Consider the following 27,605-nt stretch of genomic DNA (forward strand, 5'->3'; position numbering starts at 1 on the left):
CCTGCTGGAAGGCGAACCTCCGCCCCAGTCTTATTCTCTGTCAGACTGAGTCAGGTTTTTTTTCTCAAGAATTGCCTTGTATTTACTGGCATCCATCTTTACTCCAATCCTGAAGAGTTTTCCAGTCCATATTGATTAAAAGCATCCCTACAGCATGACCTGCCGCCACCACCATGCTTCACTGTGGGAATGGTGCTCTTGCTGTGATGGGAATTGTTGGGTTTGCGCCACACATAGCGTTTCCTATGATGGCCAATAAGTTACATTTTAATCTCATCTGACCAGAGAACCTTCTTCCATGTGTTTGGGGAGTCTGTAACATGCAGTTTAAGAAACTCAAAACAAATTTTCTTATAGTTTTTTTTCATCAATGGCTTTTATTTCTGGCCACTCTTCCATAAAACCCCATTCTGTGGAGTGTACGGCTGCTGTGGATCTTTGGAGCTCCTTCCATGTGATTGTTGGTGTCTTTGTTGAATCTCTTTTCAATACCCTCCTATCCCGGTATGTTAGTTTTGGTGGACGGCCTTCTCTTGTCAGGTTTGTAATTGTGACATATTCTTTCCATTTTGTTATAGTGGATTTAATGGTGCTCCGGAGGTGGTTCAAAGTTTGGTAATTTTATTTATAACCCAGCCCTGATCTATACTTCTCCACAACTTTGTATCTGACCTGTTTGGAGAGTTGCTTGGTCTTCATATCACTTGCTTAGTGATGTTGTAGACCCTGGGGCCTTTCAGAACAGGTGTATTTACACTGATATCATGTGACAGATCATGTGATACTTTGATTGCACACAGGGGGTTTTATTCAACCCATCATATAGCTTTTGAAGTTAATTGGTTTGACCAGACCTTATTTATGGGTTTCATAGGAAAGACGGTGAATACATATGCACTCACAGCTTTTCAAGTTGTTTTTTTTCAACAAGGTATTTTTATTATTCCACTCTAACAATTTGGACAATTTTCTTAGGTCAATTAATCAAAATGTAAAATCTATTTTAATTCCAAATTGTAATCCTACAAACCAAGGAAAACACCAAGGGGTGAATAACTTTGAAAGGCAATGTAGAGTCATTGAGCCTGACATGAGGAGCACTTTGGCTGTCAAAGGGGACATTGTGGCTATCCTAAGGGTCAATATGGCCCGTGGCTGTTGTAGTGATATTATCACATAGTTTGAGGTTCAGACGCTTTCTCTTCTAGGTTATGTAACTCACATTGATTATATGCGAATTGTCTGCTAACAACCTGACCTGCTCAATTAGTACAATGGCAGGGACAATGGCCCAACTTTCTGACTATTTATCAATGTAATCTTCTTATATGGCTGATGGACATCTCAGAACATCCTTTAAAGTCCTTAGGTTACCAAAATAACTGCACAGACCTCACGGATTAAATAATTTTTTGGCTCTCATAATAATAAGTCTAAATAGTATACAATTACCTCACTGGGGAAGATTTATTATTAATGTATTGAATTAAGACAGCTTAAAACTACACCAGGAAGCCAGATGATGCGCCAAACTTATCTCAGTGGCACAAGTTGTGTGAGAGATTAGGCGCACTTTTCTCTTCTTTATGCCACCTTTTGGCTGGTTTACTTTACTCCAGTATTTTTTGCCAGAATTGTGGAGCATGCCATTAATAAATCTGGCACATTTTAGGATTTCACTTAAATCACTCCCCCTTTACTAGGCATTTTTAAAAACGGTCTAGTGAGGTGCAAAAACTGTCTAAAACACTTAATAAATCTATCGCACGGCATGTGCAACAGACTTTTGTCGCAATTTGTGCCAGAATTATGGCGCATTTAGATTAGTAATTCTGCCCCACTCTGTAGTAGTAACAATCACAGTGTACATAACAGTGTACATAACCATTTATACTTACATTTTGTATCCTTGCTTGACAGAGAGCCCATTAAAATTTTTAAGCTGTAAAACATGTACGAAAAGACATTCGCTTCCACAATCATACCTACAATAAAATGCATGGTGTGTGTAACTGGTGCGGATTAAGACAGTGAAAAGGCAAATAAACTTATAGTACTTTAACAGTTTGGCAAACATTTGGGTTTGCTGGAAGTAGTCACATTAGGATGACATACAAAAGAAGGTATATTTGTATGCATTTTAAATGAACCTTCTATGATTTTAAAGCAAGTTTGTCAGGTCTCCTATACTACCCTATATGAGGGCAGCATTACATAAAAATGGAATTAAAATCATAGAAAACTAAATATCCCCAAGCTCAGCCTCTCCCTTCTATCTCAGATAGGGTAACATGGAAAACCTGACAAATCTCATTTAAGGTCCCTTTCACATAATGTTTGGCAAGGTAGGTTAAAAAAAAAACGAAAAAAAAACATAACACAAAATTGTGTCTAAAGAGAACGTATGGACTATGTTGGCATATGTTTCACACAAAAAAAAAAGTATACTTGTGTGTTCACAGCTGGCAAAATTGTTGTGTGCCAAAAGATAAATGCAACTGTATGCCATAGTAAAGCATACATGTGCATATATCGCCCAATTGCCCTTTATTTTTTGCGTAAACTATAGCCCTAGACTTTTGCCTATGCTAAAAAAAAACCAGCATCCTTGACTTAAGGTTTCTTCACACCTTGGTCGGTGTGTTCCGATGTTCTGCTCCGTCAGAGGAGCAGAACAAGGGAATAACGAAAGCAATGGTTCCCTTGCACAACAGACAGCGCCAGGGTGTCCGTGAATTTACCTGGAGACAATAAAGCAGCATGCTGCGATATTGTCTCTGATAATCTCGGCCGGATTGCGACGGAGGCCCCTATCGGAGCCTCAACACAGATGTGAACGAGGCCATACTCTACAAAAATTTATGCTAAACTGACACATTTTGGCATTTGTTGGACCCACAAACAAGAATGAGAGACTTTCAGTATGCCTTTGGTACATTTACAAAGTTTTGAACAACTGTTACTACTCTATATAGAAGAATAGGCAATGTAATAAATGTATGGAATTTCATACACATAAACATTCTTCTGCTATGTCTTGGTTCATGGAAGCAGCGCTGATGTGGCCTAATAAATTGCTATATATACACAATGGAGGATTTGTGTTTAAAATCATAGAAAAAATAATAGCTGAGTGATAAGACATGGATATAAGTGACAGAGAATGTATACACTTATAGGAAAGCTTTACTCACACTACTCCAACATGTACTTGAGGCTCTTCCCTTTTCTCAGAGTCTTTAGATGCAGAATCCTCAACATTCTCATTCCTGTATAGAGATTATGAAAAAAAGAGTAAATTGCGCACAAATAAGATTTCCTAGTCTGTGTATATGAATAGAGGCAAATTTTTTTATGGATTACATATGTTATAGACAGAGAGAGCAGCACACGGCACTCTACAATTCCTCATACAGGAGATGGACACCCACCGTCCACACAGCACAGACATACAAACACAGTGGGCTCTCCCAATATTGTAGTGTGTGTGTGTGTGTGTGTGTGTGTGTGTGTGTGTGTGTGTGTGTGTGTGTGTGTGTGTCTGTATGTGTCTGTGTGTGTCTGTGTGTGTGTATGTGTCTGTATGTGTCTGTACGTGTCTGTATGTGACTGTATGTGTCTGTATGTGTCTGTGTGTGTCTGTGTGTGTCTGTATGTGTCTGTATGTGTCTGTATGTGTCTGTATGTGTCTGTGTGTGTCTGTGTGTTTATCTTCTCTTTACTGTGCTTGATCTCTGCCATGTGTCAGATATGCGTATTGGTGTCTTTCTCACCCCACATATAAATGCAATATGATAGAGTGGGGGAGGGGTTCATCGGTATCCACATATACTGCCATTCCAAACTATTCGGTGAAGATGCGGAATAGCAAAGTAGCAAACCTTCTACATAAAGCTTCAAAAACACCACTGTCACTTGCAAGAGAGTCATCTGATAATCCAGCAGATACTCCTTTGGCGGTCTCTAAACTTAATCCACAGTCTTCATGGATTGCAGTTTCTGGAAAGGATACAAAAGAAATATACATATATTGGTTTTATATCTAGCCTTATACAAGTCATTTGCACTGTAAACACTAGCCTAACTACGTCCTGAATTTCTAAGAAGGCTGAAGCCAAAAGAATGAAAAAAGGGGTAGGATCAAATATTTTCTATTATCTTAATGTCACAACATTTACTACCTGGTTATTTAGCTATTAGTATGAAAGTCAATTGGTAGCCTACATTTTATAAAAAATCCTGTCTTTCTAAATTCAACCACAAGGTGGCGGAATGTCACTTTGAATAGTTCAGAATTATTCATCAAAGGGGTTTTCCCACCAACACAATTTATTACCTATTTACAAGATAGTAATAAATGTTATTAGTGGGGGAAAAAAAATTCCTTACGTCATATTATATCAAATACCACCACCTAGTGGTTGAATTAGGAAGTAGCATATTTAAAAGGGATACATTTAGGATATCTAACTTCTCCAAATGATGTATATTCTTGCAATTTTTAAAGACTTTATCAATACGGTAATGAGCAAATGAAAGTTTATGTAGGACCCCCAGCAATCAAACGCTTCTCACCTATCCAATGGAATCCTATCCAATTCTAGGTCTATGCAGGGCATTGAGAGCTCTGTTTTAGAAAAACAATGCTCTGAACCCTATACAGATACATTAAGGAAAATAATCAGCAGAGAATTTTTCATCTAAAAATGACATGGTATTAAAAGGTGGACATTCATATAAAGGCCTTATTAACACTTTGCAGTTTTGATGCAGTTCATTCAGTTTGCTTTTTATTTTGTTTTTCGATGCTTTTCAAATTTTGGCTGCAAAAATGGCATACCAAAACTTCTCCAATATGCAAACTAGTGTGAACTAGGCCTTAGAAGGAGTTCACACAATGTTTTTTGTCAGGCAGAAAAAAATCTCTAACTTTTTTTAGCCTTTGAATCTAATTAAAAAAACTCTGCAAAAAAATGCTCAAAACGAGCGGCGCAATGGGAGGGTCAGAGGCAGAAACCACTCAAAGAAAGAGCATGCTGGTTTTTTTTCTTGCAAGGGGCCAAAAGCTGCTTGAGGAAAAAAAAAAGCCTCTGCCTCCCATTGAAATAAATGGGGGGAAATTTGGTGCGTCTCTTGGCGCTGATTCAGACGTGGTTTACACATCGGAATCAGCACCAGAAAATGCCATGTGGACTCACATCTCCCAACTTTCAAGTATCACAAAGAGGGACAATTTTTTTTTCTTTTAAGCCACGCCTCTAATCTCACCCAATCCCCGCCCATGCACACCCGATTCAGCCCACACAGTATCATGCTCCTATAATGCCTCCCACACAGTATAATACCAAATAGCTGCCACCATACAGTATAATGCCCCATAGATGCCCCCATACAGTATAATGCCCATACAGAAGCCCCCATGGAGTCTAATGCCCAAACAAATTCCCCCATACAGCATAATGCACCCATAGCTTCCCCCATACAGCATAATGCCCCCATACAGTATAATGCCCCCTATCTGCCCTTATACAGTATAATACCCCCCAAAGCTGCCCCTAATGCCAGTGCCCTTGTAGATAGTGACACAGTGCCCATGTAGGAAGGGCCAAAGTATATTTCCCTCTTGCTGCCACAATACAGTATAATGCCCCCATACAGTATAAGGCCAACACAAATGCCCCCATACAGTATAATGCCCCCATAGATTCACCCATGCTGTATAATGCCCACACAGATGCCACCATGCAGTATAATGGGCAAACAAATTCCCCCATACAGCATAATGCCCCATAGCTGCCCCCATACATCATAATGCCCCCATAGCTGCTCCATACAGTATAATGCCCCATACAGTATAAAGCCCCATAGCTGCCCCATACAGTATAATGCGCCCTAGCTGTCCTTATACAGTAGAATAGCCCCAAAGCTGCCCCTAGTGCCAGTGCCCATATATAAAGTGCCAATGCCCTCTCGATAGTGCCACAGTGCCCATGTAGATAGTGCCCCTATATAGTGCCACAGTTTCTATGTTAATAGTGCCAGCCCCCTGTAGATAGCGCTACCCCTGCAATGTAGATAGCGTCATTGGGACTCCCTCCAGGAGCGGAATCCCCAGCCAGAGCATAGGCCGGTGATTCCGCTCCTAGAGGGAAGCCCTGATGTCACTGTCCATATATGAGTATAAAAGAGTATCCAGCACACCAATTTGGAAACAAAGGTATTTTTATTTTGTTTTTAATGCCAGTTGTAGAGTGCGACGTTTCGGTCTAAGTGACCTTCCTCAGGCGCCATGACACAGCGGCCAGCCGCTATCAGCACCACTAGTCTATGCAGTTTTCCAGCATGGCTCAATGCCTGATGAAGGTCACTTAGACCGAAACGTTGCACTCTTCCACTGGCATTAAAAACAAAATAAAAATACCTTTGTTTAAAAATTGGTGTGCCGGATACTCTTTTATACTCATATTTGGGTTGGGCCCCTATCCGTGCAAAATCCCATCCTTCCACGTATCTGGTGCTGTCTGAACCTATACACAAACTGTCCATATATGGACAGTGACGTCAGTGGTTACTCCTTGAGCGAATACCCGTTGCCGACTCTATCCAGATCATAGGCAATGGGGATTCCGCTAAATGAGTAGCCACTAATTCTGAAGCAGGGAACTATCAGCTCCCTGCTACAGAATTAGTTCAGAGCGGAGAGAGCTCCTCCGCTCACCGAAGACTCCCCGGACACAGCGCTATTTTTAGTACTGTGCTCGGGGAAGCCCTTGACGGTACTGTCCATATATGGACAGTACCGCGGGAGGATGGGTCGCGAGGGGGGGGGGGCGGGAGCCGCAAATAGAATGTGCCTGGAGACACAAGAGTTTCTAAAATCATAAAATAATGTCATTTATTTTATGATTTTAGAAACACTAGTGTTCCCAGGCACTAAATTGTTTAAACTGTCCTGTGGCTTCTTTTCCTCTACAGTGCTACGCTCCGGTGTGTTTGCTACACTCTGCTCCCTCTCTCCAGGCAGACTGCTGCGCAGGCAGTGTCAATGCAGGGGGCGTGGCTGGCAACAGGGACGGTCCGGGGCAGGGCAGGACATTGCTCAGACCACCCGGGACAGCGGTGAAAAACACCGGGACTGTCCCGCCGGATCCGGGACGGTTGGAAGCTATGGACCCCTAAACCAATGGTTATATTAAGAACACTCTTTGGGTGCTGTGATTCAGATACCAAATCTTCCTGAGCATTTTGCAATTTTTAATAATAAGCATGTGCAAATATTAAGTTGATAAATTCAAGAAAATGTGTCTGTTCAAGGATATGTTCACGCCGGGTATACTACGTAAAATCACAAACAGTATCCACCCTGGGCGCAGTGAATTCCGTCCGAAACATCGCACCAAATTGTTGTGCAGTTTTTGGCAGCAGGAATGTCCGCTGTGGAAAACTGCACGTAGAAAAATAAAAAAAAGTTTGATACTTACGTAGCCATGGCGACGTGTCCATCCTGCAGACTGGCTTCCTGGGATGACGTTTCATCCCATGGGACCGCTACAGCCTGTGATTGGCTGCAGCGATCACATGGGATGAAACATCATCCCAGGAGGACGGCCCGGACGAAGAAACCCCGAATTCGGGGTAAGTATAAGATAATTTTTCCCACGTTCCGTTGTTTTGTGGTGGAATCACTGCTTTTCCGCCTCAAAAAATGCAACATCCGCTATTTGTTGCAGCTTTTACCTTCCCATTGAATTCAATGGGGAAAACCTGAAACAAATAAGCGATTACGCAAATACAATTCAGATGCTGCGGATTAAAAAAAAACGCACGGCAGGTCAATTTCTGAGAGTTTTTCCGCTCAGCATTTACGCAGCGTGTGGATGAGATTTGTTCAAATCTCATCCTCTTTGCTGCTACTGTATTATGGTGCGGATTTTCCACAACTAAATCCGTTGCGGAAAATCTGCAGTATTTACGCTACATGTGAACTGACCCTAAAGGTAGGTACTTGCAAGCATCACAATATAAAACATCTTTACCTTACCCATTGCAAAACACTGATCTTTGTGGAAGTGTGAGAAACGTAAGGGAATGTGGTTAGATGGTTTCCATAAGGAGGGGTATTGACCCAGCAAGTTGAGAGCACATGCTATAATAGATCAAATAACGGTTGGTACTGTATGGTTTTTGTGATGGATCTCATAACTGAAATGCAAACAATATTTGGAAATGACATAAATATACATCATTGTGTGACACAATCACATACCTGCTCTCATTTGAAGGCCTGAAAACTGTCCTGCTCCTTCTCTGAGACTTCTACTTTCTGTATGACAGCATAGCAAATGGGAAGATGTCCCCTGCGTCTCTTCATCAGCTAGTGAAGAACCGTGTCCCCTTATGATTTCCAAAGCCCCCATTATTTCCTCCAAACCCTCTGACATTTGGGCCAGTGGAGAGTCACGAGAAGCAGAAAGAAAGGGAGTGTCCAAGGGGGAGCTTGGAGGTGACAATGAAGACAATGATGAACGTGACGACAGAGAGGCCAATGACTGAGGGGTGTCCATTGACATCTTTTGTTTACGGAGGTTGGAGAGGCCGGCTGTTTCAGAGTATTGACCATCTCTGCCAACAGCATCTAATGGAATCATATCTAAGCGCATATGCTGAGAAAACTCAGAGTGAGATTCAGGCATCTCGTAATGTGGAAGGCCGTAAATGTCTGTAAAGCTTATAGAGCTGAGAGAACCTCGACTTGATGCTAGAGATCCTCGACTCGAGGCCAAGGAACCACGACTGCTGCCAGAAGACACGGTAAGGTTGCTGGCAGACAAGCTACAACAAACAAACATACAAGAAAAAAAACGTATTAAAAGTACATCATAGAAAAGTGAGGTAAAAATCGATAAATCCAGAAAACAACAAAAAACACAAACGATGACAAATATATAGGACCATTTCTAACATATATTGACGTGTACAAAAATGAAAAACTTAACAAGTTTGTATAAATATTCACACAAACATTGCCCTACTACCGCACATGCAACATGCATTTTGACCATGGTTTTGGAACGATTTACTGCATTTTTTAGGAAGCAGTTTAAGGACATGTTTCTGCAACTACTTCTATAGAAATCATACATATGGTATGCGGTTAAAAGCACACAATATCTGTACAATGCAGAAAATAGAAATATATCAGATTTGTTCATAAACCTTATTGCAAAGTAACAAGAGTCTGTCCTACCTTTTAAGTTGAGTATGAAGGTAGGAAGTCAGACGAGTAGCCTCTTCTAAATGCTTTAAAAGACAGTTTCTTTTCTCTTGCAGCAGCAGCCTTCAATAAAAACACAGTATTGTGATCAAAGATCATGTATTATTTGGTCTCCTATGGCCTTCTGCACACGGCTGTATGGCAGCACACAGTCCCTTGTTGCTGGTGCGTTTTTTTTTTTTTTGGCTGGTGTATGATGATTTGTCAGGCGCTGCATGCTTCTAGATAAGGATACCTTCGTGATACAACATGCGATGATGCATACCATATTTTTTTTCTGTCATATTCGTACACAATTTCTCTGTATGCATACCACATTTTTTTTCTGTCATATTCGTACAAAACTTCTCCGTATAAAGTATCGGATGCACACAGAGGCACAGTAAAGCCCCATGCACCTCTATGGGTGGCCTAGTAAATCTCCATATGACAACGACCGGTAATACGGCTGTGCGCATGAGGCCTAAATGTCTATTTTGTGCCCCCTGATCCAAGGTCCCACTCCTTATAGAGTACTGTTAGATGTTGGCCCCACAGCCCATACAGCCCTACTATAGGTGTGACCTGTCTCTTAGCTTCCCACCCCTTTGCCCAATCCAATAGAACCTTCAGCTCACTCCCAATTGTAGGTATTAGTTGTTATACGCATGTACCAAGTTTTAGAAAATTTGCAATCATACCATTTGCAAAAAAGTCATTAGGACACTATGTTTTTAGTGAAAACTAAAAAAATAGGATTTCAATGAAACAATAAAAACATTATATCCCCTCAACCGGCGGACCGCAAATGCGAGTTGTCCAAACCAGTGGCGCATTTAGTCCCAGGCAATCGGGGACAGAAGCCCCGGATTTTCGGCCTGGTGCTCCATTCAGTTGTATCGGCGATCTCAGAATGCGCGATAACGTCAGTGCATTGCATCGGCCTATGCAAAGGTCCCGTCTCGATGTCTCATAGGCTGCAGGCTTAACGTGGCTGAGGAGGCCTGCAGATCAGCTCCGCCCGTCGCACAGTGCGGGGCCTTATCTACAGGCGGCATGGTGCGTGGCCCGATCTACAGGAGCACGGTGCGTTGCCCTATTTACAGGGGCATGGTGCGTGGCCCTATTTACAGGGGCACGGTGTGTGGTCCTATCTACAGGGTGCACGGTGCGTGGCCCTATCTACAGGGTGCATGGTGCGTGGCCCTATCTACAGGGTGCACGGTGCGTGGCCCTATCTACAGGGGGCACGGTGCGTGGCACTATCTACAAATCTTTACTTCCAGTATCCAGCTCGGACCTTCACCTGACGACAGACCCCGGTAAGTGGACCTTTGCTAAAAGTAGTTGAGTACCCCTGTCCTATAGTATAATTATTTAAGGAAATTAATCTTTCACCCCCTTTAATATATGTAACAGACCTACAGTAAGCTGCTGTTACAGCAAAGTAAGGGTTCCAAATCATTTTAGTGACTAAAAAAGTTTTGCTTTGTGACAGAGGAACTATATTTGCTATTCATCATATGAATGCAGAGGATATACGTGGATGGCATCTTACTAAGCTTGTGTGACAAGAACCATGGACACTCTAGAGCAGGGGTACTCAACTACTTTTAGCAAAGGTCCACTTACCGGGGTCTGTCCGAGCTGAATACGAGCAGTAAAGTTTTTTTTATAGTGCCACACACAGTGCCTTCTGTAGACAGTGCCACACACAGTCCCCCTGTAAATAGTACCACAAAGTTCCCCTGTAGATATTGCCACATACCCCCTGTAGATACTACCACATACCCCTGTAGATACTGCCACACACAGTCCCCCTGTACATAGTACCACACAATCCCCCTGCAGATAGTGCCTCACCCACTGTAGATAGTGCCACACAGCCCCTCCTTGTAGATAGTGCCACACAGCCCCTCCTTGTAGATAGTGCCACACAATCCCCCTTGTAGAGTACCACACAACCCCCTTGTAAATAGTGCCACACAGCCCCCCTTGTAGATAGTGCCACACAGCCCCCCTTGTAGATAGTGCCACACAGCCCCCTGCCATTAAGCTACTAGCACACAGTTTTTGTGCGGATGTTAATGCCTGAGGTTTGGTACCTTGCAGTTATTGAGTCAGCAGAATGTTGCCAACTTTTATGTACTATGTCCTTCAGCACTCTGTGACCCCGCTCTATAAAATTCTGCGTTTGCCACTTCATGGCTGAGTTGCTGTGGTTCATAAAAACTTCCACTTTCCAATAATACCACTCACAGTTGATCCTGAAATATCTAGGAGGGAAGAAATTTCACTAACTGACATGGTGCAGCGGTGGCATCTTATTGCAGTACCTAGCTGGAGGTGAGCTCTTTAGAATGACCCATTCTTTCACAAATGTTAGTAAAGGCGACTGCCTGGCTAGGTGCTTAATTTTATACACCTGTGGCAATGGGACTGAATAAAACACCTGAATTCAATAACTAAGGCCCCATGCACACGACCGTGCCCGCAATCACGGCCCGCGATTGCGGGCACGGCCGGCCGCTGACTGACAGCCGCATTTTCGGGCCGTGCTCCCATACAAAGTATGGGAGCACGGCCCGCAAAATGCGAAAGAACGGACATGTTCCATAATTCCATAAAAACGGAGGTTTTTTGCTGTCGTGTGCATGGGGCCTAAGACGTGTGTTCCAATACTTTTGTCCATATAGTGTAGGTATTTTCTACATTTGCACACTATAGCTATGAATGATATGTTACACAGCATCATTTTCATACAATCTTTCAGCAGCTTGTTAACTTGTAAACAGGGTAGCATCCAAACTTATACCCCGGAGAGAGATGATGCATTTCTTTCTGAGCATGGTGAGAAGGAACTGATGACAGAACTCCCTGGCCATGCAGAGAGGCACAAGAAAGGTCAGCCTAGCAACAGACTGTTTTGGATCGTCCTTTCAGAACACACATTGTACATTATGGGATTCAACTCTTGCTGCCAATCCTGCAATTTCACATAACACATGTCCAGAAAACAATTTGTTCTCCTAAACCAACAATTCAAAACTCTTGTACGTACGATAAGTCGCCTACTTTTTTTTTCGAACCAGTGTTATTCTATTTAGGAAAACATTTCAGTACCAGGATCTTTGGCTTGATAATTCCCAATGAAAGCTTATGCTTAAGACAAGTATTCAAAACCTTAATGTCAGGAAGTTTGACAAAATGATCCCAAAGTTTCTTTTTGGGATTTTCCAGTCCATTCTTATTACTTTCTATAAGGTAAACAGCAGCAGAGGTGTCTTGCAACTACCACAAAATCCATTTAAGTGACAGATTAGTTTTTTCTTCTAATATCTAAAGTCAATCTAAATCGATTAATTCCAAAAGGTTATGTAAGGCCATGACTCGGTGACAGATACATTGTATAATGGATCCAAATAGTCATCGATGGACCGTGTTCAGTTATAATAGGGTCCATCAGGGTTCCAAAAAGGTTTTTTTCTCACCTCCAACGTTTATTATCTGTTTTATCATCTATAAACTGTGGGTCCTTATTTTGAATATTAGCTATAAATTCTTTTTCCCTTTTGCTAATTTTCACTCTTACTTTTTTCAAAAGAGCTTCTCTAAGGAAGGCTCATACGAAAGACCGGCAGATGTTAGCCTTTTTATGATTTCCACAAACGGCAATCTTTTTACTTTTTATTTTGAGTCTCCACTGAATAATCCGGTACCCATCATTTTGATGGCAAAACTATGGCTGCATGCTGTGCCATTCTTGCTATTTGAGTGGCGGAAACTCCAACAGAATGCATATGTGATCAGAATCTAAATTAAGCATTTTGCAGCATATCGCAAGCTACTGTAAAAGGTAAATAGTATGATCGAGAACAAAACACTTGATAAATAATGAAATCAAAGCGCTCATCTAGCAAGAAAGCTACAAACCTTTCAGTAACTCCTTGGGCAGTAGTGGAGCAGGCAATCTGTATGTCTTCAGCCAATCGTCTTTTCTCCTCTTCTAATCTTGCTAATTCTTCAGGCGATCGCCTTTGCTGGCTGATGAGCTGCAGGTCTTGAAGGAGGGCTTCCTTCTCCTTGATGAGCTGGAGATGATCACGGTCTACTTCAGCCATTCCTGGCCATGTTTCATTATCCAACAGAGCCAGTTGGTGCTGTATGCTGGAAACTCTGATAAATAAAATAGTAAGTAATTAGAAATACATTGTAAAATGACCTGTAACATTCTTATAGAAATACATAACAAGAGAACCCACAAGTCTCCATTACAGCTGGTCTGATTTGTAACCTTAGAATGACTAACTTCAAATGTGGCTCTTCATATTATTGCTGCAGTAAATGCTTTAGCAGAAGGATAAGATTTCTCTTCTCACTTCCGTCCTGGGTTTAATCACAAAAGAAAAACATTTCATCGGCTTAGAGCAGGACTGGTAGCCATATCCCGTTGAAATAGGCAGGAGGTGGATGTGTTGTTGGCATGTCATCTGTAGCACAGTAGGTGACTTCATTGGTCTCCATAGAAGGCAGGAAAACCATTGTAGTCAGCCTCTGACTGTGTAGTCATACTGCAGGTCGGCAAAGGCCGGAAAATATATAGACACTGGTCAGAATACAGAACGCATGAAAAAAAAAGTTATCCGAAAGTCCATAATTACACTGAAAACTTTAATGGGGTTTTCGTACAATAATCTTATAGCATATCGATAAGCTCTGTTCCCACTGAGGGAGGTTTTGGAGCCTTTGGCAGCAGTTCCGACACATTTGACAGCAAGAATAGCACAGCATGCAGCACTGTTCTTGCCATCAAAACAAAGGAAACTCCAATGGACCACATTATTAGTCAATGGCACAGCGTCGTGGCTTCCATTATAAACAGGAGTCATGACGAAAATGTGAACAGAGACTTACAGCCCTACACTAACTTCCAAGCAACAGAAAGCTGACAGAATGGAACCGAACATTAACACCTGATTTTACATTATTAAATAGCATTGCAGAATAACAAATTAATGGTAAATTGACGAATAAAATAATATTATACAGGAGGGATTTTATAGCAGCTGCCATGTTAAAGTGGACGCATTAGATTAGAGAAAAGGGTATACTTTATTTCAGAAACTCTTGTCCATGGACTGTGCCTTGTATTGCAGCTCACTAACTTGAATAGGGCTGAGCTGTAAAGCTGCAATACCGGACACAGTTCATGGACAAGAGTGGCACCGTTTCAGAAAAAAGACCACCTCTCACACAACCTCCTTAACCCTTTGAGCACCGGGCCAATTTTGGCCCGGAGGACGGAAAATGTTTAGATTTTGCCTCTTTGCATTACGACAGTCATAACTTTTTTCATTTTTGTTCTACATAGCAGTATGGGCTCTATTATTTTTAGGACACGTTGCACTTTATGTATGTCATTTTTATTATATACATACTGTATGTATGTGCGCTTAATTAATATTCTTTTACACCATGCACCTATTATTATAAATATTATACATTTGTTTTACAGGTTGTTACAGTTGTGAGGATACTAAATAAGAGGATATTAGGTCTTCAGACTTAAAGAGGCTCGGTCACCAGATTTTCAAATCCCTATCTCCTATTGCAGCAGATCGGCGCTGCAATGTAGATAACAGTAACGTTTTGTTTTTTTTAAAAACGAGCATTTTTGGCCAAGTTATGACCATTTTTATATTTATGCAAATGAGCCTTTCTTAAGTACAACTGGGCGTGTTTAAAGTTATGTCCAACTGGGCGTGTGTTGTGTATGTACATCTGGGCGTTTTTACTTGTTTTACTAGCTGGGCGTTGTGAATAGAAGTGTATGATGCTGACGAATCAGCATCATCCACTTCTCTTCGTTACCACCCAGCTTCTGGCAGTTCACATACACACATCGTGTCCTCGCTCATCCGACGCGATGAAGTTCCTGTGGGAGGAAGTGAGTGATGTTACAGCGTGATCTCGCGAGGACACGCTGTGTGTCTGTGAACTGCCAGAAGCTGGGTGGTAACGAAGAGGAGTGGATGATGCTGATTCGTCAGCATCATACACTTCCATTCACAACGCCCAGCTAGTAAAACAAGTAAACACACCCAGATGTAACTAACACAATACACGCCCAGTTGGACATAACTTTAAACACGCCCAGTTGTACTTAAGAAAGGCTCATTTGCATAAATATAAAAATGGTCATAACTTGGCCAAAAATACTCGTTTTTGAAAGAAAAAAAAAAACGTTACTGTTATCTACATTGCAGCGCCGATCTGCTGCAATAGGAGATAGGGGTTTGAAAATCTGGTGACAGAGCTTCTTTAAATTTCATTAAAATTATTGTAAAGAAATGCATGTTTATGTGCATTAGTTTTTTCCATATAAACTCTTTTTTTTTAACCTTATTAAAGGGATTTTCCCATAAGAGACATTTATGACATATCCACAGGATATGTCATACAGAGGCGTAGCTAGGTTCTCCAGCACCCGGGGCAAAGATTCAGATTGGCACCTCCCCCCCCAACTTTTTTTCCTGACATATCCTTCCCCCTCGACATGTTTGTTTTCTCTACGAATCAATGAGGTGTCATTTTTTTTTCACAATTTTTTTATTGTAACTCGAGCATAAAACCATGTCTACATTTTACAAGCAGTATAGTTATATAAGGGAGTTACCATAACAAGTTTTAAAAAAATAAATGAAAGAGACAACACACAGCCCACTTGTAGATAGTGCCACACACAGCCCCCTTGTAGACCGTACCACACACAGCATCCTTGTAGATAGCGCCACACACAACCCCCTTGTAGACACCGCCACACACAGCCCCCCTTGTAGACACCGTCACACACAGCCCCTTTGTAGACCGCGCCACACACAGCCCCCTTGTAGATCGCGCCACACACAGCCCCCTTGTAGACAGCGCCACACACAGCCCCCTTGTAGATCGTGCCACACACAGCCCCCCTCGTAGACAGCGCCACACACAGCCCCCTCTTGCAGATAGTGTCACACACAGCCCCCTCTTGCAGATAGTGTCACACACAGCCCCCTCTTGCAGATAGTTTCACACACAGCACCCTCTTGCAGATATTGTGCACAGCCCTCCCTTGTACTTAGTGGCACCATTCCCCGTTGTACTTCGTGAAACATCCGCCTTGTACTTCGTGCCACACTGCTCCCCATGTACTTAGTGCCACACTGCCCCCCTTCCCTTGTACATAGTGCCACACAACCCCCCTCCCCCTTATACTTAGTGCCACACAACCCCTCCCCCTTGTAATTAGCACCACACAACCCCCCTCTCCCCTTGTACTTAGTGCTGCACAACCCCTTTCCCCCTTCTACTTCGTGCCACACCACTACCCTTCCCCCTTGTTCTTAGTGCCACACAACCACTGTCCCCCCTTATACTTAGTGCCACTGCACCCCCTAACCCTTGGGGTTAGTGCCACTGAACCCCCTTCACCCTTGTACTTCGTGCAGCACAACCCCCATCACCCCTTGTATTAGTGCCACTGAACCGCCCTCCCCCTTGTACTTGGTGCCACACTGCCGTCAGAGTGGGGAGCGGTAGCATAGCCTACCACTACCACTCTCCGCTCTGCCTGGCGTGACTCTCCCTTAGGAGGAGACAGGAGGTCTTGTGGCAGCGTTCTGACTGGGGTCTGTGCCGGCCCGGGGGTGGACTAATCCAGCCACCTGACCTGATTCACCTGACCTCATGTCCCAGACGTGAGGTCAGGTGATAGGTCAGGTGACTGGACTGGTCCACTCCAGGGCCAGCACTGACCCCAGTCAGAACGCCGTCGCAAGACCTCCTGTCTCCTCCTAACGCTGATCACTGCTGCAGTCGCCTGGCATACAAGATGCCTGTCAGCAGTGATCAGCTGTTTGGTACGGCTGCTCTGTGGCACACCCTTTCCTTACCTCAGAGTTGCGCCCAAGGCACATGCCCCGTCTGCCCCCACTAGCGATGCCACTGATGTCATAAATTTCAGATAGATATGGGTCCAAGCTCTGGGATCCGCACCTGTCTCTAAAACAGGGCCCCTAAACACCATTCTGCCGCTGTTTGGTGACTGAATTCCGACCATGAAAAAGGTTACATGGTTGGGAGTTATGAAAACCGCGTATCTCGCGGTTTTCGTAAGTCCCATAGAACTGAATGGTAGTTACGGAAACAACATAGCTAGCATGCTACGCTGCTTCGTAATTGCCATTCACTACTATGGGAGTTACGGAAAAAGCGTAGCTCCGTGAGCTACGCTGTTTTTGTGATACCCGACCATATAACAAGGAAGTGGCCAGGAGGCAGCGAGAACAGACAAAGCTAGAACGGGGTTTAGGGGGCCTGACATATCCTGTGGATATGTCATAAATGTCTTCTATGGGAAAACCCGTTTAAATTTAAGGGTCCCTTAAAAAGATCCTGAGCGGTCTGGCCATACAAGGTTTTGGTCCTAATTGTGTTGCAGGACTTGTCATCACACTCTTTCCTTTTGTATGCCACGATCAGCGTTGATAGCGGCATACAAAGGGTTAAACTACAGAGAACAGATGTAACTGTGCCCGTACAATAAGCATAGGACATCAACAGGCTAAATAATATAATTGTAATTTAATTAATATCTGATTAGTGATGTCATTTGCCTTCTATGAAAGTAGAAGCATAGCCTTCAGATATATCACAAAATACATCTATTCCCATTTGGCTCTTAAGTATGAGACAAGCAGCCAAAAGTAAAGCAAAGTATGCTGATACTTCTCAATTTCCACAGGAGAAATGACATTACATATGGCCAGGAAAAAAAAACCTCTCCCAAAAGAAAAGAAATCTAACACAGTTTATTTCCTAATAGCATCTGGAAAGAATTGACATCACGTGGCCTTGAAGGCAAATATTTTTCTTAAAACAATGTTTTAAAAATGAAGGAAAAAAAAAAAAAGACTAAAAAGAAAAGCACAAGTATACAAGCGTTTGAGGTTTGAAGGGGGAATTCAGCATTTCACACACACAGTACAAAAAGGCATTAATATAAGTCAGGGCATAATGACCGGAGAAATGCTGATTTTCCAATGCAAAATCACGAGTACGGACATAACATGTGACATGAAAAGTGTACACAGATAGGATAGGAGACAGTCTATAAACACATGATCTTCATAGCATATAGCTATGGCTATGGGTCAGCTGCCAAATACAGATGTAGCCATCTTGACTTTTAACCCATTAAAAACACAGTGGCAAGAAATTTTAACATGAAGTTTTCAATGGCTTTTATTGTGTGATATCACACTGCAGCAACTTATCAGAGTCAAGATAAACTTGCCTACATCTGTAGCAGTAGACAATGTATCTAGGTATATATAAAGGATTTCCAGCAGCAGTGAACTTGAAGAACGTTCTCTGTACTGTCAATCCTCTTTAGCCCTTGTTTGATCTCATTGGCAGAGGAAATTCAGCCTTAAAAAAAAAAAAAGCAAAAACCTTATTATATGGTTGCTATGGACATACTAGTTGATAACCCCACTGTACGGACTGTGGTTGTTAAGCAGTGTATCCCAAGCAACCTGTCGACATAACAGTTTAGACCAAAGTTGAACCGGCACTCCCTTGGGGATGTGGTTTCACAACAGCGAAAGTTGGAGACCACTGCCTAAGGATGGATTCACACATACTAATTTATTTTTTTTACAAACCTAGGAGTGGATCAAAACACAAGAAAAATTATAAAGGAAGGACCTAAACTTGTTCTTCCTTTTGTATTCACTCCTTTGTATGTATTAACACCTGAACCAAAAACTGCATTAAAAAAAATGCATGTGTCATTCCAGCCTAAAGCTAATAACATGCAGCATGATTTAAAATACTAGTAAAATTAGGTAATTGTTCAAGGTAACGGCTTGACTGGAGAAATAGGACCAGAATTCACAGGGTGATGTGTAAATGTGATGCTCCTGTGAAGCGAAAACAAATTTGTTGAAATTTGTGTAATTTTACAAAAGTATTACATAAGTATTCAGACTCAATACTTTATGGAGGCGCATATTGCAGCAATTACAGCCTCAAGTCTTTGGTGTGATACTATAAGCTTTGGCACACCTGTATTTGGGGACATGCAGACTCGTCGCTACTCCTGTATTGTCCTGTCTGTGTGTTTAGGGTCGTTGTCCTGTTGGAATGTGACTCTTCGCCCCAGTCTGAGGTCGCGAGTGCAGTTTTCCATCAAGGAGCTTTTCTCCGTTCATCTTCGAGAGGCTAGGTGATAAGCGGTGCCAGGCTTCCTCTAGACTAGACGCTTTTGATTCAGTTCAATATTGTTTTTTGTTTTGTTTTGTTTTTTTAAGAGAATATTGTTTCTCATTATTCGAGAGCCCTTCAAGTACCTTTTGACAACTCCAAGTGGTTCATGTATCATTTGCTTATGTCTGGCCAACCTACCATGAAGGTCTGATTGGTGTAGATATGGTTGCCTTTCTCGAAGGTTCTCCCATCTCCACATCTCCTTTCACTTCTTGGCTTTGTTTTTTTTTTTTTATCTTACTTGCACTGTAGGATCTTCTATAGAGAGATGTGTGCCTTTCTAAATCATGTCTAGTCAATTGACTTTAACACAAATGGACTCCAAATCAAGCTGTAAAACATCAAGGGTGATCAATGGAAATAGGATGCACCTGAACTTTGAGTGTCACAGCAAAGTGTCTGAATACTTATGTAAATGTGATTATTATTATTATTATTATTTTTAAATAAATGTACATATATTTCAACAGACCAGACTTCACTTTGTCAATATGGGGTATTGTGAAGAAGAAAACTTTACATTTTCCACTTTAGAATAAAGCTGTAACGTAACAAAATGTAAAAAATAGTGAAGTGGTCTGAATACTTTCTGAATGCACTGTATTTGTTTGGCAAAGTATTAAAGACAACAATGTAGATTTCCTGTGAAAATGCATCCTTTCAGGGCTGACCTCAACATGGCTGCTGTAGAGGTAAAGTAGTAAAAATGTGACCATAACCCTTCATGTCAGTGTATGAAGACCAAGTAATTCACATTAAATACCAATAAATCTACTATGAATTTCTGTGAGTCATTTGTTATTGGATTTCATTGCTGAGGAACTTCAAACTATAAAAAATATATTAACGTCATGTCCTCACTCTACCAGGAATGTAATCTGTTGAAAAATGAGTCCTTGCGTTCCCCAACTAGACTCATAAAAGTTACACTACTGTGAGCAATACCATCAAGGCTGACATGACTCTCACAACACAAGCCTGCTTTGAGGTTATATTTAATTCTCTTTACTTTCTCCTGCTTCACTAATGGCATCAATTAAACATTTATCATCACCCTCATTATTTCCTGCTGGAACTTATATGGGCTTCATAGCTGTAAGATATGGTCGTATTTTAGCGTTCAATTTACAAACAGGACATCTTAGCCCACACAATTCTACTGAACCGAACTGAGATCACAATAGGGTTCTATAGTGCCATGTGGGCAGCACGGTGGCTCAGTGGTTAGCAGTGTTGCCTTGTAGCACTGGAGTCCAGGGTTTATATGCGAACAAGGACAACATTGGCCTGGCGATTTTCAGGCTTTCCTTCCAGTGCTCTGGTTTCCTCCCACACTCCAAAAACATAGGTAAATTGGCTATACAATTGCATGTATCTGCGATAGGGAAATTAATGGTGAGCCTCACTGGGGACAATCTCTCTACAGCGCTGTGGAATATGTTTCTGCTATATAAAAAAATAAAATAATAAATAAATATGGTGATCTAAGTTCAGTAGAACCACAGGTATTGCAGAAATAAAACTGTTAAAATACAGTTATACTACACCTGTCTGAACCCGACTTAACTTTCACATGAACTGGCCTGTGGGTTGAAGATACGCAGCATCCCTTCAAACAGTTACAAACCCTATTCACTTGAATGGTACTGCACTTTTACATATATACGCTATGCGTGAACGTCTTGAATGTAGCTATCAGTCTCATTGTTTGTGGTTTAAGGTGCATCTTCCATTTTGTTTGAACTAATGAAAAGTTTAGGAGATTTGCACACTTTATTAATTATTTAATTAGCAATTGGAACGTTTTTCATTTGCTTTGATCCAGTTTCCCCCAGTCACTGCTGCTAGGAGGTGGGAGCTGTATACTGTATTGGCTTCTGTTGAGGTCAATATTTTTAGGCTTTGTTCACATTTGTGTTCAGAGTTCCATTCGTGGGTTTTGTCAAGGTTTTCATCACTTTTGACGGAAAGCAAAATAGCACAGAATGAAGTGCGGTTGACAAGATCACTAGCAGATTCTGAGTCCAGTGGCTGAAAAAAAAAATCTGACAGGGGGGTGATAATAGCAAGAGTAGTCAAGTAACAGTCCAAGTACGGTACACGGATAAGCACCAACTGATTGTAGCGTGAGCCAGAGATGTGTATAGGAAACAATCCAAGTTCGGTACATAAACGAGCAGCAACAGTTTGAAGAGTAAGGCAGAAAGGAACTAGACTATAGGCAGGAAGTTCAAAAGTCTGGCAATCAGAAAGTACAAGTAAGCCAAAAGGGTGAGACCAATCCGGCAAGGAATGCAGAGGCGCAAAGTTCAGAGAAACTAGACAAGAGGTTTAGCAGTGGAGCTGTCGAGTAGCACCAGTTAGCTTAGTGAGAAGAACTGGGACACAGGAGTTTATGGGTTCTAATCCTGACAGTACTCTCCTGTTTCCAGGATGTCCTCTGGACAATCTAGGGACTGGCTTGTTAGGATATCTCTGATGAAATTCTTCTGTAAGTCTAGAAGCATAAACATTTTCTTCTGGTTCCCAAAAATTCTCCTCAGTCATACCACTTCCACTGGATCAAGTACTGTAGCTTATTCTGATAGATTCCGAAGTCCGAGATCTTGTCAACAATACATTCATCTTTAACTTGCACATATACTGGTGGTGGAGACAAATTGAGGCCCCGAAAAATGATTTTACTTAAATTACTTAGAGAGCTTAAAAAACAGGATGCACTTTCATAGATTCAGGAAGTTTTAAACAAACAGTAACTTTATTAATTTGAGCAGAAAATTGAAATAGTCCAATATATTTCTGGCACAATTTTAGAAACGTTATTTTCAAATAATTTTTTGGGGTGAAAAACGCCACACTTTTTCCCCTACATGAAAAACAGGAGTTGCAAACTCTGTTATCTTTTCTTTAACCTTTTGTACATAGTGTTGTCAAAAGTTCAGTAGCTGCAAATCAGGAATAAAGACTGGATGAAGGCCTGTATTTGCATAGAAAGGACTTTGTGATGTTGAACTATGCTCAGAGTTATTATATGCAAATTCAGATGTGGGTAAGTAATCCAATTGAACATCCTGATGATAACTAAAGTAGCATTGTAGGTACTGTTCAAGAGTTTGATTAGTTCTGTTTATCCTTTTAATTGGGAGTGAAAGGCATAAGCAAAATTCACTCTTATCCCAAGGCCCGAACATACCAGGATTTGGAACTGAACTATACCCCTCGATCAGAAACCACATTATCTGGAACTCCATATAATTTGAATACTTTGATGTAATTGGGAGTGGTTGTAGCAAACCTAAAGGAAAAACCACACATGTGGAAAATTTTACTTAAATATTGGCCACCAAAAGGAATGGGAAAGAAGTTCTAGAGTCTTTTTAATAACAAGATGTCCAGCAAACTTAGAATCATGGACTCATTTTTAGAACATCAAGTTCTCCTGTATCTGGTACATACAAACAATGAAGTTGCAACCAATATTTATCTTTGAAGAAGAGATTGACATTGCTAGGAGGATTACTGAGAGGAGAGTTATTTTCATATCCTTAACTTTTTAATAAAGCCTTAGGTTTCCAATAAAGCGAACATTCTTCTTTGTGAGTGAGTGATTGGTGCGAAGATCTTGTAGATGTCTCAAAAGACCTTTCTGTAGAGGTTAGCAAACCCAATAAATATCTGAACTTTTTCATCTTTTGGGGTTGGCCAACAACAGTCGTGATTTTACTAGAAATTTAATTGAATTGTATTGTAGTCTTTTCAAACTCACATTTCTCAAGTTTAATGTATAAGCAGTATTCTTGTAGTCTTTGTAGTACATGCAGATATGTTTGTGATGCTTCTCAAGACTGACTGAAAAAATTAAGATATCATCAACATAGGCTATTACAAATTGATTCAATAAGTCCCTGAAAACATAATTGATAAAATGTTGGAAAGTGGTTAGGGCACTACAAAGTCCAAAAGTCATTACAAGATACTCAGTGTCAATACCATGTCCTCAAGACAGTCTTGAATTCATCTCCAGGATGGGTTCCAACAAGGTTATATGTTCCTCTTAGATCAAACTTAGTAAATATTTAAATTGTAGTAAGCCTTTCAAGTAATTTTGGAAATAGAGGAAGAGGATATAATTTTTTCACTGTGATTTTATTAAGCTCCCTATAGTCAATGCAGGAACATAAGGTGGAATCTTTTTTTCTCAACAAAAAAACAAAAGGTGCTCTAGCAGGAGATGTAGATGGACAGATAGAGCTTTATTTTAAATTCTCATTCAAATATCCCCATAAGACTTTTAGTTTTGGTTCACAAAGAGAGTAAATACAACCAAGGGATATTTTAGCTCCAGGTAACAGTTCTATTGGGCATTAATATGAAATATGTGGAGGAATCTTGTCTGCATACTTTTTTATTACAGACATCCTGAAATTCTTCATAATACGAAAATTAGTCTTTACCAGGAAGTACAGAATTTGATGTGCTCTCAGGTAGTGAAGAAATAGGTTTAGACAATTTAGCTGACGATATTCAGAGAGAAAATGTACACAATGTGTTGCCCAATTGATGGATGGATTGTGAGAAGAGACGAAAGCTAAGGAATTGCTAAATTAAGTGGAAACTTTGTAGAAGCAAACAGTTATTGATGATCAGGGTTGATGAAAGCTTGAAGCTGCATAGTCTCATGAGTAACAGGCCCTGATAATAGGGTTGACCCGTCAACTGTTTCCAGGTCTACTGGTGCTGACTGTTAACAATGCCATATTATTATCATGAGCAAAGGTTATGTCCATGAAATTTCCACCAGCAGAATCAAGCATAGCGGGACAAGAAACCTCACATGTTTTAGTGCAGATGTGTATTGGCACTATAAAATGAAACTCTGGTACCAGCAACTTGTCTTCATCCTGTGTCAGAGGAGAAACTAAACGTATTTTTGAATCCAACAGATCAGACTTCTCCATTTTCATCTGTTCTTTATATCAGTGATATCAATTGTCCTACAGGTCTTATTTGGGCAGTAAAAACAGCATAGTTCTCTGAAATTCCCCCTTCCTCAAATAAAGTCAAGAATTTTCTATACTGTATGTTGTCTCGCTTCTTCTGCTGTAGAAAGGGTTTTTCGAATAATATCGATTTGCATAGATTCAGATATAGATTCAGTATTTTGCTGTGTCTTCAGAGTTGATTGACCTAAAAGAAGGCAGGATTATTTCCAAATCCCTGCAGGCTTTCCCTTCCCTATCAGTAAGTCGCTGATCAGTTTGAATGCACAATTTAATTAAGCTCTCCAATATATCTGTGGTTTCCACTCTCTAAACTTCATCCTTCACTTGTTCTGAAAGCCCTCCCAGAAATTGGCTCTTCTGGACCGCTAGATTCCAGGTGGCATCAACTACCCAGCAGCAAAATATGCTCTACGTTCAGCAACAGAGCTTTTCCCTTGTCGCAGTTTAGCTTCAGCTGTGGCGCAACTATTAGAATAATCAAAGACTTAATCAATCTGACTTTATCAGTGTTATGAATCATCTAACAATATCGTTTTCCTTTCACTGGTAAACGGTACAGGTTGCATTTGAAAATACACTCCTGAACATTGAAATTGCAACACCAAGAAGGGTAAGCTGTAAGGTTACGCAAATCGAGGAAGTAGCAGGTGTCGCTAAGATCTGCAAATGATCAATTTTCAAGCACCTAGCTCCAAATTGTGGCATGCGGGAGGGGAATAAAAGCCAGAAGATTGAAAGCAACGTTTTTTTAGCCACATGAAACCATGCAAATCGGATCAAGTGGTGTGGGATGATTGTGCGATGCCTTCTGTTTGTCGACGTGCCAGTAATCGCCACTTGTCGCAAACTGAGAGGGACAAAATCCATGAACTAAGAGACCTTGGTTTATCACTCTGACAGATCGCTACAAGTTTAGACCAAGATGTCAGAACTGTTCAACTTTGCATGTCCCGGAGGTTGTGTGGAGGCGAACCTCTGCACGGACGGATCATCTCATTGGAAGAATGGCGCGTAGTCATCCATTTCGTACTGCAAGTGAAATTGGACGTCCCATCCCAAGCCTAGGGAAGCAACCAGTGTCAACACAAACCATCAGAAGGCGTTTGCACAATATTAGGCTACAAGCCAGACGTCCAGATACAGGTGATCCACTGACCACACGCCACTGCTCTCAAAAACTATCATGGTGCACAGCAAGGAGGCAATGGAGACTACAATGGAGGTTTATCCTCTTCAGCGATGAGTCCCGCTTTTGTTTTGGACGCAATGATAGCCGGAGATTGGACTGGAGGCCATGTGGGCAACGCCATGAAGAGGCCTTCACAGCGAACGTTACACCAGTCCTAGTCCCAGGATTATGGTGTATGGTGGCATAATGTACGATAGCCGGACCCATCTAGTTTTCATTTCAGGTACACTAACAGCTCAGCGTTAAATTGATTTGGTTGTGGACCAGTGGTACGGCCATTTCTCCAAAGTTCCCCAGAAGCCGTTTTTCAACAGGATACCAGGCCACGTATTGCTCATGCTACTGTGAGCAGCCTGCATGGTCTGAACATGCTACCATGGCCTGCAGGGTCTCCGGACTTGTCTCTTATCGAGCACATCTGGGACGTCATTTGTCAGCAATTGCAAAGGGAGCTGCCAGCAGCCTATCCTGATGATTTGCGGACTCAAGTGCATTCAGCGTGGCATAACATTCCTCAGAAAACCATTAATAACCGCATTGATAGCATGCCAAGACGTATAAGTGCGTGTATTTCTGTGCGTGGAGTTCAAACTCGATACTGAATAAAATCAAGATGTTTCGAATATTATGTTTACATTTTTTTACCATTTGCATATCATTAACATGTCTATCAATCCTGTGATTTCCACAATTCCAAAACCTTTCCTTCTTGGTGCTGCGTTTATACGGTAATGTTATTGAGTGTATATGCGGCATTGCTTAAGGAAACCTTGGAAACTGTGATAATTACCACTAAACTTTGATGGCAGTGGCATATGGGAGTCTGCGGCAGTGCCATGTAGAAGGTTTTTTTTTGCAATTCAATAAACACTGTTAATTGTGCCCTAGATTTTGCAGCGGAGACCATTTTTCTTCATAGGTGGCGCCAAATGCTTGTAGATGGCAATTTGTTGCCTCATAGTCGTTAAAGGACTTGTTACAGCAAACTCCCTATTGGAGCAAAACTAGACTCAGATTTGTAGTGCAATGGCTGAAACAATCTGGCAGGGGGGGGGGGGTGATAATAGCAAGAGTAGTCAAGTAACAGACCAGGTTCAGTACACAAATACTGTAAGAGGGAACAGGTTGTAGCATGAGGCAGAGACATGGTCAGGAAAACAATTCAGTTCCGTACACAAATGAGCAGCAACAGTTTGTAGAGTAAGGCAAAAAGGAGCTATACTACAGGCAGGAAGCTAAATATTCTGGCGATCAGAAAGTGCAAATGTCAGACTTTTATAGTAAGGGTATGTTCAAACGCAGTGGTTTCAGACGTAATTTGGGCATTTTACACCTCGAATTACGACTGAAAAAATGCCCCTAATATGCCTACAAACACCTGCCCATTACTTTCAATGGGAATTAGGATGTTCTGTTCCCACGAGCCTTTATTTTACGCGTCGCTGTCAAAATACGGCACGTAAAATGATGGCTCGACAAAAGAAGTGCAGGACACTTCTTGGGACGTTTTTTAGAGGCGTTTTTCATTGACTCCATTGAAAAACAGCTCCAAAAACGGCCGTAAAAAACGCAGCGAATAAACGCGAGTTGTTAAAAAAACGTCTGAAAATCAGGAGCTGTTTTCGCCTAAAAACAGCTCCGTATTTTCAGACGTAGTTTGCTAAGCCGTGTGAACATACCCTAAGCCAAAAGGGTGAGACCTATCAAGCAATCAAGGCCAGGAATCCATAGAGGCAAAAGTCGAGAGAAACTAGACAACAGATCTAGCATTGGAGCTGTCCAGCAGCACCAGTTAGGTCAGTGAGAAGAGCTGCTGTTTGGGACACAGGAGTTTCTGGATTCAAATCCTGAC

The 27,605-nt window shown here is 41.6% G+C and overlaps 1 protein-coding gene across 1 annotated transcript in view; it reads right to left on the reverse strand.

The window, feature by feature from the left end:
• The window catches only part of WWC3 (WWC family member 3), a 174,170-nt gene that overhangs the window by 20,042 nt on the left and 126,523 nt on the right, over window positions 1–27,605 (reverse strand). Inside the window, exons 9-14 of the mRNA XM_075853971.1 lie at window positions 13,187–13,429; window positions 9,248–9,337; window positions 8,267–8,832; window positions 3,882–3,999; window positions 3,195–3,269; window positions 1,899–1,985 (exon numbers count right to left, since the gene is read on the reverse strand). Coding sequence (XP_075710086.1) covers window positions 1,899–1,985; window positions 3,195–3,269; window positions 3,882–3,999; window positions 8,267–8,832; window positions 9,248–9,337; window positions 13,187–13,429 — 1,179 coding nt within the window. The remainder of the gene's footprint in view (window positions 1–1,898; window positions 1,986–3,194; window positions 3,270–3,881; window positions 4,000–8,266; window positions 8,833–9,247; window positions 9,338–13,186; window positions 13,430–27,605) is intronic.

The sequence above is a fragment of the Rhinoderma darwinii genome, chromosome 2, assembly GCF_050947455.1.
Source record: "Rhinoderma darwinii isolate aRhiDar2 chromosome 2, aRhiDar2.hap1, whole genome shotgun sequence".
NCBI lineage: Eukaryota > Metazoa > Chordata > Amphibia > Anura > Rhinodermatidae > Rhinoderma > Rhinoderma darwinii.